The sequence below is a fragment of the Elephas maximus genome, chromosome 4, assembly GCF_024166365.1.
Source record: "Elephas maximus indicus isolate mEleMax1 chromosome 4, mEleMax1 primary haplotype, whole genome shotgun sequence".
NCBI lineage: Eukaryota > Metazoa > Chordata > Mammalia > Proboscidea > Elephantidae > Elephas > Elephas maximus.
The window spans coordinates 26709355-26721009 of record NC_064822.1 but is presented as its reverse complement, the minus strand read 5'-3'; the positions used below and the strand labels follow the sequence as shown (position 1 = coordinate 26721009).

The 11655-nt window shown below is 41.8% G+C and overlaps 2 protein-coding genes across 7 annotated transcripts in view; one reads left to right on the top strand and one right to left on the bottom strand.

The window, feature by feature from the left end:
- Positions 1-829: 829 nt before the first annotated feature.
- Positions 830-5489, bottom strand: LOC126074836 (uncharacterized). The gene is made up of 4 exons (XM_049881623.1): positions 5479-5489; positions 4778-5438; positions 4380-4550; positions 830-1537 (listed from the first exon to the last, which is right to left on the bottom strand). The coding sequence occupies exons 1-4, from the start codon at positions 5487-5489 to the stop codon at positions 1436-1438; spliced, it is 945 nt and encodes a 314-aa protein (XP_049737580.1). The 3' UTR covers positions 830-1435.
- WAC (WW domain containing adaptor with coiled-coil) overlaps positions 4867-11655 on the top strand; it is a 101720-nt gene continuing 94931 nt past the window's right edge. For 2 of the 6 annotated variants that reach the window (XM_049881737.1, XM_049881733.1), the window contains exons 1-3: positions 5122-5532; positions 5889-5925; positions 7426-7621. In XM_049881737.1, the coding sequence (XP_049737694.1) occupies positions 5492-5532; positions 5889-5925; positions 7426-7621 (274 nt within the window). In that variant the 5' untranslated portion in view covers positions 5122-5491. Of the gene's footprint in view, positions 4952-5121; positions 5533-5888; positions 5926-7425; positions 7622-11655 lie in introns of those variants that run through there. The other 4 variants (XM_049881738.1, XM_049881732.1, XM_049881736.1 and 1 more) reach the window with 3 other exon arrangements.

Below are 11655 nucleotides of genomic sequence, written 5' to 3'. Positions count from 1 at the left end.
GCTATGACATTTCCGATCAGCGCCTGATCCCTAAAATCTACATGATACTGCAAAAACTCAACTACAAAAAGATAAATAACCCAATTAAAAAATGGGCAAAAGATATGAAGAGACACTTCACTAAAGAGATGCAGGTAGCTAACAGATACATGAGGAAATGTTCACGATCATTAGCCATTAGAGAAATGCAGATCAAAAGTACAATGAGATTTCATCTCACTCCAACAAGATTGACATTAATCCAAAAAACACAAAATAATCAATGTCGGAGAGGTTGTGGAGAGACTGCAACACTTATACACTGCTGGTGGGAATGTAAAATGGTACAACCACTTTGGAAATAGATTTGGCACTCTCTTAAAAAGCTATAATAGAACTACCATACGATCCAGCAATCCCATTCCTCGGAATATATCCTAGAGAAATAAGAGCCTTTACACAAACAGATATATGGACACCCATGTTTATTGCAGTACTGTTTACAATAGCAAAAAGATAGGAGCAACCAAGGTGCCCACCAACGGATGTATGGATAAATTATGGTTTATTCACACAATGGAATACTATGCATCGATAAAGAACAGTGAGGAATCTGTGAAACATTTTATAACATGGAGGAACCTGGAAGGCATTATGCTGAGTGAAATTAGTCAGTTGCAAAAGGACAAATATTGTATAAGACCACTATTATAAGAACTTGAGAAACAGTTTAAACTGAGAAAAAAACATTCTTTTGTGGTTATTGAGGGGGGAGGGAGGGAGGGTGGGAGAGGGATATTCACTAATTAGATAGTAGATAAGAACTACTTTAGGTAGTTCTTATCTACTATCTAATTAGTGAATATCCCTCTCCCACCCTCTTTAGGGAAAGACAACACAGAATACAGGGGAAGTCAGCACAACTGGAATAAACCAAAAGCAAAGAAGTTTCCTGAATAAACTGAATGCTTCATAGGCCAGAGTAGCAGGGGCAGGGGTTTGGGGAGCATGGTTTCAGGGGACATCTAAGTCAGTTGGCTTAATAATACCTACTAAGAAAACATTCTGCGTTCCACTTTGAAGAGTGGCGTCTGGGGTCTTAACACTAGCAAGTGGCCATCTAAGATACATCAATGGGTCTCAACCTACCTGGATCAAAGGAGAATGAAGAACACCAAGGACACAAGGTAATTACGAGCCCAAGGGACAGAAAAGGCCACATGAACCAGCGACTGCATCATCCTGAGACCAGAAGAACTAGATGGTGCCCAGCTACAACCAATGACTGACCTGACAGAGAACCCCTGAGGGAGGAACATTGCAGTGGGATGCAGACCCCAAATTCTCATAAAAAGACCAGAGTTAATGGTCTGACTGAGACTAGAAGGACCCTGGTGGTCATGGCCCCCAGGCCTTCTGTTGGCCCAGGACAGGAACCATTCCCAAAGCCAACTCTTCAGACAGGGATTGGATTGGACAGTGGGTTGGAGAGGGATGCTGGTGAGGCATGAGCTTCTTGGATCAGGTGGACACTTGAGACTATGTTGGCTTCTCCTGCCTGGAGGGGAGATAAGAGAGTAGAGTTGGTTAGAAGCTGGCGAAATGGACAGGAAAAGAGAGAGCAGAGGGAGGGAGCGGGCTGTCTCATCAGGGGGAGAGTAATTGGGAGTATGCAGCAAGGCGTATATAAGTTTTTATGTGAGAGACAGACTGGATTTGTAAACTTTCACTTAAAGCACAATATAAATTATTAAAAAACTTATTTAAAAAATCCAAAATTAAATAAAATGGGCAACAAGATGAACTTTTAAAAAATGGATGTACCATTTAGAAGTGTCCTTTAGGATAAACACTGCCTGGGACTGTTTCTCCCCATAGCTTAGTCCAGCTTGCTGCTCTTGCTCCAGCAGTGCAATTCAATTTCAGCATAGACATTTGCTTATCATGTAAAAATCAGATAACTTCGCTGCCTCCTGCGTAAGATTTACATATTACCGTTTTTTACTCTAATGTCTCCTGTCTTCAGTTTGTTACAAAAGTGCTGAAAGTTGCACTAAGACTCTTTTTTTTTTTTTTTACCCCTTTTGCGTTATTTTAGACTGACTTGTTTTCTTAATTGCTGACAGCTTAAGTGGGCATTAAATAGGTTTTCACTGGTCCTTATAAACTGGTACAATCTTTACATTTAGCAAGTGGATGTGGTAAATAACCTTTGCTGTTGAATGGATTCCGACTCATAGCTACCTTATAAGGTTGGGAATTATCCCCATAGGGTTTCCAAGGAGAACTTGCCACACCTTTCTCCTGTGGAGGGTTCAGCCACCAACCTTAGCAGCCTAGCACTTAACCGGTGTGCTATGAGAGCACCTTGTGGTAAATAAGACTAATTTTTTTCAACTGGTTGTGATTTCAGGGGCCCTTTTCCCCTCCATAATTCCACCTTTTAACTAGGCTTAGGAATAACAACCTGTCAGATACACATGCCTAAACAAATCATTTATTTTTTGATATTGTTTTTTGGAGAGGTTTCCTTTCTTTTGATTTCCTACTTTGCCTTTTTTTCCCCTAATGATGCCTAGTTTATACATTTACTTTATTACAATGTTTTTCATTAAACTAATGCCATATAATCAACTTCCTTAGAAAAAATTTAGAACAGAAAAATTTAGAAAAGAAAAAAAAACACTACCACCAAAGTAAAATTTAATTTTTTGAAATACCTAATGTCCCCTCCCACCATATGCCAATGTTGCTATTGTGCCTGGGTTGTTAAGTGTGGACAAGTTGGTTCCAACTCATAGTGACCCTATGTAAAACAGAATGAAACAATGCCTGGTCCCATATCATCCTTACAATCACTGCTGTTTCAGCCCATTTTTTCAATCCATCTCGTTGAGGGTCTTCCTCTTTTTCCCTCTCTATTTTCCCAAGCGTGATGTCCTTCTACAGGGAATGGTCCCTCCTAACAACATGTCCAAAGTACATGAGACAAAGTCTTGCCCATCCTCACTTCTAAGGAACATTCTAGCCATACTTCTTCCAAGACAGATTGGTTAGTTGTTCTGGCAGTTCATGGTATATTCAATATTCTTTGCCAACACCATAATTCAAAGGTATCAATTCTTCTCTGGCTTTGTCTAGCTTTTGTAGGCATATGAGGCCATTGAACACACCATGACTTGGGTTAGGCACATCTTAGTCTTCAAAGTAACATCTTTACTTTTAAATACTTTAAAGAGGTCTTTTGCAGCAGATTTGCTCAATGCAATACATCTTTTGATTTCTTGACTGCTGCCTCCATGGCTGTTGATTGTGGATCCAAGTAAAATGTAATCCTTGACAACTTCAATATTTTCCCCGTTTATCCTGTTTCTTATTGGTCGAGTTGTGAGGATTTTTGTCTCCTTTTTGGCGAAATGCAATCCATACTGAAGGCTGCAGTCTTTGATCTTCCTGGACTGCAGCAGCCCACAAAATTAAATTTGTAGCAATTTAATTTCGCATACCCTAATATCTGACATAAAGTAGCCCTGTGGTTAAGAGGGAAACCCTGGTGGCATAGTGGTTAAGTGCTATGGCTGCTAACCAAGAGGTTGGCAGTTCAAATCCACCAGGCACTCCTCGGAAACTCTATGGGGCAGTTCTACTCTGTCCTATAGGGTTGCTATAAGTCAATACACTTGACAGCAGTGGGTTTTGGTTTGGGTGGTTAAGAGCTCAGGCTGCTAAGAAAAAGGTGGACAGTTCCAATCCACCAGCTGCTCCTCGGAAACCCTATGGGGCGGTTCTACTCTGCCTACAGGGTGGCTATGAGTCAGAGTGGACTCCAAAGCAACTTTATTTTTAAATGCCGACATAAAGGGGCCCTGGTGGCACAGCGGTTAAGCATTTGGTTGCTAATCAAAAAGCCCACCAGGCGCTCTGAGGGAGAAAGATGGGGCAGTCCGCTTTCTTAAAGATTTACAGCCTTGGAATATCTATGGGGCAGTTCTAGTCTGTGCTAGAGGGCCGGCTATCAGTCGGACTCGACAGCAACAGGCCTGTTAATACTTCACATGCAAAGCCTCACATCTAGAGCCTCCAAATGAATTTTACTTCACCAATATTTCAGCGAGGAACTCGAAGAGCGAAAAAATGGCAAATAAGGAGAGGGTGGGGCGTGCACGGTGAATTCCCCATGCTGAGAAAGGAAAATATCGAAAGAGGATGCGACAGCTGAACGCTTTTCCCAAGTAGCCCATCCTTATAAATCTCCAGCCTAATCCGATTTCTTAATTTACTGCCCTGAGCGGCGCTCCCTCCTCAATTCAGGAATCCTAGGAACACAGCTTTCTCGCATTCGGTACAAATCCCCTAACGCCTCTGTATTCGGCAGTTCTCGTTAAGAGAGCGTGACTTACTTCTAAAACGCCGCCGGGCGCGCGCGGAGAAGCCCCTGCCCGGCTGACGGCCGGTAGCGTGCTCAGCGTCTCATCTGGGCCAGGTGCGCAGGCCCAGGATCTGGCCCCCACAGGGAAGCCCTGACGGAGCCGGGTCAGGCGCCCCGCTTTCCCGAGGGCAGGATCCGCGAACTACAACCAGAGAGCTACTCGGTAACTGCTCGCCTGTCGCCTAACTAGGGGCTTGTAGACGACCCGGCGATCAGAGCCCGCAGGGGAGGGGGCGGGCGGCCCGAGAGCTCGCCGGAGGGCACCCACCACCCCCTCGCTTCTGGGCGCACGCGCAACCGCCTTCCTTTAGTCCGCGATGGCTTCCTTCGCGCCCCACCGTCCTCCTCCCGAAGGCGGCCCCTGCGTACCCCAGAGCCACTGGGACCGGCCTCGAGCAAGTCCCTGAGCGGGGCTAGCCCTGAACAGGAATAGGGGTGGCCGGACGCGCGCGTGAGGAAAAGAAGCGGCAACCGGAAAGAGCTGACGGGCCGTGAAGAGGCGAAGCAGGCCTCAGAGGAAGAGGAAGGCCGGCACAAGCCGAGGTTTGCCGAAGGCGCCGTTCTGGAGCTGCGCTGGGCGGGGAGGAAGACCGAGGGTGGGAGAGGACGGGCGCGGCGGAAACTGCCGATGTTTTCCGAAGGCGGCAGCATCCGAGTTGCCCGGATGTAGTTGGTGGAGCGGTATCGGCGGCACCAGCGGCGGTGGCGGCGGCGGGAGGAGGAGAGGCGAAGGACCAGGCAGCGGCGGCGGCGGGGGGAGGAGGGGAGGAGGCGGCGGAGCAGGAGGAGGAGAAGGCGGGGAAGGCATTCGCTTTCCGCGGCGCTGAGCCAGACGCGTCTTCTTGCCCCCCTCCCCCCGGTTCGCCGCTGCCGCCGTGTAGTTGGCGCCGTTGCCCCGGCCAAGAGTGAGTGTGGTGTCGGCGGAGGGAGATGGCCCGGGAGCGCCGGCGCCAGTAACGGGGAGGTGCTGAGACTCGCCGAGGGCGCGCCGGGCCGTGGTGCCGGTACTGCCGCCCGCCCGCCCGCCCGCCTCTCGCGGCCGCTCTCCCCCCTCCCCGACACACACTCACAGGCCGGGCATTGATGGTAATGTATGCGAGGAAACAGCAGAGACTCAGTGATGGGTAAATTGTCTTTTCTTCTTTTCGGGCCGGGCCGCAGCGGGGGGCGGCGGCGGCGGCGGAGGGGGGGCTGTTCCTCCTTATCTGGTGCTGGCCAGGCCGCCATTTTTGTTGTTAACCCTGATCCGGATCGGGCTGGGGAGGAGGAGCAGCCGCGGGAGCAGCGAGGAGGGAGTGTGCGTGGAGGGGAGCCGAGGGCCGGGGTTGCAGCGTTTCGCCGTCCTGGTGTGAGTGTGTGTGTGCGTGTTGCTCGCGGGGTACACTTGTTAGGTCTGCCGCGGGAGGGGTGGAGGGGGGACCCGTTTTTTCTTCCTCCTCCCGCGATGTCTCATGTCGCTGTGTCTCTTCCTGTTTTTCAGCTGTCACGACCGGAGGGGGGACTCGCAGCCTTACCAGGTACCAGCCGTGGCCGGGGTGGAAGGGTGGGAGGGGGCCGGAGGGGGAGGGGAGAGGCTGCTACTCGAGCGCAGGCTTCTGAAGTCGCTACAGGCCCTTCAGTGCACCAAACCCGAAACTAGCACCGCGGGCCCTCCAAAAATTTTGTGTTTAGTTATATTAGCGCTCTCCAGCAAGGTTTACTGACTTATTTTGACAGGTGACTGGAGGAAGTACAAGTTTTTAGGAAAAAAAAAAAAATCATCTGCAACCGGGAAGACCTGGCTCGATTATTTGGGTGTAAAGGAATTGATGTGAAGAGGAGTTAGGTGATTTTTGAAGTATTTGTATTTATTGTACTGAGGAACTAAAAGTTAATGGGAAGGTGTTAAAATTAGATGAAAGGCCTGGAAAGAGATAGCTAATTGCCTTTCAGCTCTTAAGTTGTTTGTAAACAACTCTCTCTGCCCATTCTAATTTTGTTGCAAATAATTGCTTAACTGGTGAAAGGTACTGCTTTTTTATTACTGTAAGATTTGTGATCTTTGGATGCTTGAATATTTCATTCTAATGTGGATGGCTCTTGCTAAGTAGTTTCTTTTTTGTTATGTTACTGCAGGTGTTACATAAGTAAAGTTTTTAAAAATTATGATAGAATTGCCCAAGGTTTGGGGCAGAAATCTGATGCATGGCTGACAACTATCATAACTCTAGAACTTCTGTAAATAACTTTGAGTCTGATCACTTAAGGGATAAGAGAATAGTTTTCTAAGCTGAAAGTTCTGTTACTGGCAAACAGGAGTTGTTAAAGCTCAAGTTAGAAACGCTAGGTCCCCTGATGTGTAAACATTGTCCATAACATTTTGATATGACAAAGATTAAACCCTATTGAGTCTGGCCCTCTATATATTAAATATTGCAAACACCTCATATATCAATGCTTTAAATGTGTTCAAGTGAAATTAAGCCATTATTGTGGGGAAGTTTTATTATACTTTTTTTTACAAATATTGCTCATGTATCAGTTTTATTTTGGCCAGTATTTTTATCCCTTTGAAATTGTTTTCCAAGCCTGCAGAAATAGGTAAGTTAGGCCTGAAACACTTCATCTGAGAACTATTACCCCCCTTTAAAAAAAATTTTTTTTTTGTAGATTTGTACATGTCTAAACATACCAGTTGCAGAGCAGAAATTGAATACAGTAGTATTTAGGTTCTAGTTTTCCTTGGATTAAGGTTTCAAAAAAATTTGAAATATTAATTCCCAGGAAAATGTATATGGAATCAGTGTGCTGAGGTGTTTGATATAATGGAGTGGATTTTTCCCCGTTATGATATTTATTAGGAGCTTTGTAATAACAAGCATTTGTGGCTTGTGTTAATAATTTAAGAGCATAACTGATAATGGAAAATTTAATTTTGCCTATGTAAATTTTTAAAACTTAATGATGTCAATTAAACAAAATAGTAAAGTTTAAAGTTTCAATTCTTTCTTTTTTGGGGGGGGTGTGATGTTTTACAGGCACTTAAATACTCATCGAAGAGTCACCCCAGTAGTGGTGATCACAGACATGAAAAGATGCGAGACGCCACAGATCCTTCACCACCAAATAAAATGTTGCGGAGATCTGATAGTCCTGAAAACAAATTTAGTGACAGCACAGGTCACGCTAAGGCCAAAAACGTGCATGCTCACAGAGTTAGAGAGAGGGATGGTGGTGAGTAGCTTTCCTGTTGAAACTGTCACATATTTATCTTATAACAATGGCTGTATAGGCCTATAGGCGGTAGTAGTATTTCAAGTTTGAGGACATTGTCATGAGGTTATGTCATTAAAGTATTTCAATTTTATTAACCTATTATGATTCATTAACAGGTTATTGTAGAAATAAGATGCTGACTTGAGTATCTAAAAACTGGATTCTTAGTGGCTGATAATAAGAGGGTGTATTTATGAATATATAGTTTACCAAATGCTTTATTAATAATGGGAGAAATACAAAACATTTTCCCAGGAAAGTAAGTTACTTTTAAGTAAAGATTTCAGTTTATTTGGCTTAGTTTATTTTGAGACCCTTGTTGCTGCTTGAAGTTGTTTTAAAGAGTTCAAGTCTGTTTCCTAATTATAATAAGTTAGAAAATTTAAAATTTAGTATGTTTTCAAAACAGCTCATGGATTAAAAAGCCCATTTGTGATTCAGAAAATATCTTCTGAGTTTTTGTTGTAAACATTTTAAATTTTATTTTCTAGGGTCCTGTTAATTTAACTTTTACACAGCTTTCAATTCAACTTTTTAAAGGTTAGGTTAGCCTTATTTCTTTTGCATGCTGCTAACACTCTTCAGTTATTACTATGCCTCAAGTTCTTTGTGGTAGGAGACAGAATAAGTAAATAAATCCAACTCTAGGTAACTATTTTCAGACTTAAGTTGCCCCAAATTTACCAAAGTAATCAGGTTTCATGTCTAAGAAAGACATTAAAGAACAAACCATTTTTCACTAAGATAATCAAGACAGTTCTCTTCCGCCACAGTTAGATCTTACATTGCTTAATAGATAGAATGCTTGAGATAAATGTACAGATTGTGCTTTTATAAACTTCCAGGGAAACTCAACAGTACCATATGGCTTTCTTTCTTCCTTGTTAGCAACTAGTTTTCAGTACTTTGTTTTTTAATGTCCTGCACCTTCTGGTCCTCTTTAGTGTAGAAATCAGCCTTACTCAATGTAATCAGGTAATGAGAAACATTTGATCACCTATGTACTACATAATTACTAGGTTGGGGAAATTAGTAATGGTCATAGATTGCATTGGGAAGGAATAATTTGGATGATTATTGGATGGGAGGAAAATAAAGTTCATTTCTTCTCTGTTGAATATTGCTGTAACTTTGTACTACTTAAGCAGGTAAACCATATTTTTCAGTAGTACTACTGGGTGGGGCTTGATTATTAAAAACATTTGAAGTTCTTTGGCAAAATTAAACTATTAACATTTTCATTTTGGGGGGTGAATTTTCCACGGCGCTATGTATAGACCAAGATGGTACTATTATCGAACTTTTCTATAGTGGGTTACGTACCAAATGTAAACTCTTGGAGGGTGGGTACTGCTTATGTGGTAGAAAGCTTTATTTTTTATAGTTTTGGTGATTGTAAAAAAAAAAAACAGGATGTGGCACCTCATCTCCTTGTAGATAGGCTCTTACGTTCCATTTATTTCCAAAGCCAGGGAAGAAGTCCGTTGATGCACACAATGAAACTTGTGTAAATGCTTCCATACATTTTCCAGGGAACCATACCCGATAAATTCTTTCACAGGTGAAGTAAGCCCAAGAGCATCCTGTTGGCTTATTCATTCAGCAAACATTGGGCATCGACTGTGTGCCACCAGCTGTGCGGTGCTCCTGGAAGTACCGATAGGATGTGGTCCTGGTCTTGAGGCTGGCCGTCAAGGCATTGACTCTTGAGAGTTAGTCATATTTTAGCTGCTTGTCCTTTCTGAACCCCTTTTCACTTTGATTTTAATTTTCCTTCCTGGGAGAACTCTAGGTATATCTTGTTGGTTTTTAGGTTCCTTTTTATTTGTATCTGCTTCCATTGTTTACTCAGTTGATGTTCTTTTAGCCTCATGTATAAGAAACTTGTTGCATGATTTTCTGATCGTTTTCTAGGTTAGGCTCCACTCTCTACTTTCTAAGATACTTTATATATAAGTCTGTCAGCTCTTTTGCCTGTCTTCCTGAGTTCCTTTTTTAATTAACGTAACTCTGTACGTGTGTGTATCTTTAATAAGCCTGGTTGCCATATTCCTTTTAACTATAAGAGAATGAGTAATAATCAATACCATAAAAAAATGGTATCCATTCTGGATTTCAGAGTACATCTTTGATGTTCCCTAGTTTCTTAGAGCTGTAAAATAAGGATTCTTCCCTCATTTTTGCATTCTAAGGGAATTATCCTCTTTGAGAAAAAGGGTATGTGATACTTACTTAGCCATCATAGTTTGACTTCAGGCATATACTTTTTTCTTTTATCGCCAATATACTTTTTAAAGTCTGTGTATGATTTTATTTGCGGTATTATGAATTCCCTTAGATTTTTATCTTTAAATGAATATGCATTTAAATATGTATGAATTCAAAACCATTATCCAAAATCACATGTGAGTTGGTTTATTTGTGCTCTCAGCATGTATAATTACCTTAATGTAAGAACAGATTGCTATCTTGTTTACTGAGCTACTTGTTGCAAATTTATTACCTTTTACTTATACGGTTGTTTAAAAACCAAATGACTTTCCTTTCTTTAGTAAATACCTAATTTAAGTGATTATACCCTATGATTTGTAACTTTTCACTTACAAAGCTAGTTAAACAAATGTTTGATTTCCTCAGGATTGGGCTTTGGTGGCACCTATCAACATCACAACACGTTGTGTTTCTCCAATAATTACATATAGATTTGCTTCATGGGACCCTGGGTTTCCTTGAGAACTATCACTTTAGAAGTCATTATAAAAGGACTTCAAAATATATTTTTTAAAATAAGAAAGCAGAGATTGAGTATTGCCATAAAAATCCTTAGATTGGTTAAAGTAAGACTTTCTGCAACATAGTATGTACAGTTTACAAAGACTGAGAGGTTTTATCCCTTAGAACTTATTAGAGGGAATGGAGATTATCTGTTGTAAATCAAGGGACGTTATATGAGGGTGCAGCTTATTAAAAGGTTCCTTAACTTGGTGAAGTATATGTATATTTTTTAATTCTGTGATCAGCCTGAGACATTTCCTGGTTCATATTGTTTTTCTTAAAAACTATTTCTAAGTGATTACCAAGTAACTTTAAGAATGATAGCACAGATAAGCTTAGGGATGAAGAGTATGTTTGTGGGTATTTTGAAAAGCTGTTCCAAAAACTTCAGCCTTTTGGGGGTTATCTCTCTTTTCCTCATTGTTTCTTTTTTACGGTAACAGACTTGTTTTCTTATATGCTTATAATACTTGTTAGAAACATCTTCTTTGGGAAGATAGTTGTAACTCATTTCGTTAATTAAAGAATATTCCTGTATTGGCTCTAGGTACTGTGGTTTTAGGGACTTTTCCTGATGAATTTGCATAGCTTTTTAGTTAGCGTTTTAGTACCTGTTCATTAGTATAAAGGAAAATTCCCGTTAGTGGTTTAGTGAAGATTTCAAAGTTTATAGCTGCATAGTGAAGTTTTTATCTTGCATTGACATTTAGCCATATCTGTGGAGAAATTTGGAAATGTATTTTCTCCTATTAGATCATATTCAAACAATGGGTTATTAATCACATTTTGAGGGAGTTGTTGAATAGGGACCATTTGGGGATTATTGGTCTTAAAGTTTTTAAAAATACGATTTAGCGATGTTTAATATTTTCCACATTGGATAATAGACTGGTTGTACAACGTGGGCTTGTGGTTACTCAAATAACTTTACGTTTTGAGTAAAATAAAGTGTGCGTTGCGTGTGTAATTTTAGTAAGTACTGTAAAAAATTAGTACTTCCCTTTAAGCCCATAATAGACCCTGAAAGATGGAAACCTGTTGCTGTCAAGTCGATTTCAACTCATAGCGATCCTATAGGACAGAGTAGAACTGCCCCATTAGTTTTCCAGGGAGCGGCTGACCTTTTGATTAACAGCCTGAGCTCTTAACCACTGTACCACCAGGGCTCTGAAAGATAGATAGGACTCGTGTATCCCTGTTTCACAGTTTTACAAAAT

What these genes read in the sequence shown, in the direction of transcription:
- LOC126074836 (XM_049881623.1), bottom strand. An exon ending in CCGGTCCCAGTGGCTCTGGG is followed by an intron (nt 4,551 to 4,777) that starts GTACGCAGGGGC and finishes CTCTGGTTGTAG; the next exon opens with TTCGCGGATCCTGCCCTCGG. An exon ending in CGCCCGGCGGCGTTTTAGAA is followed by an intron (nt 1,538 to 4,379) that starts GTAAGTCACGCT and finishes TCTCCCCTCCAG; the next exon opens with GCAGGAGAAGCCAACATAGT.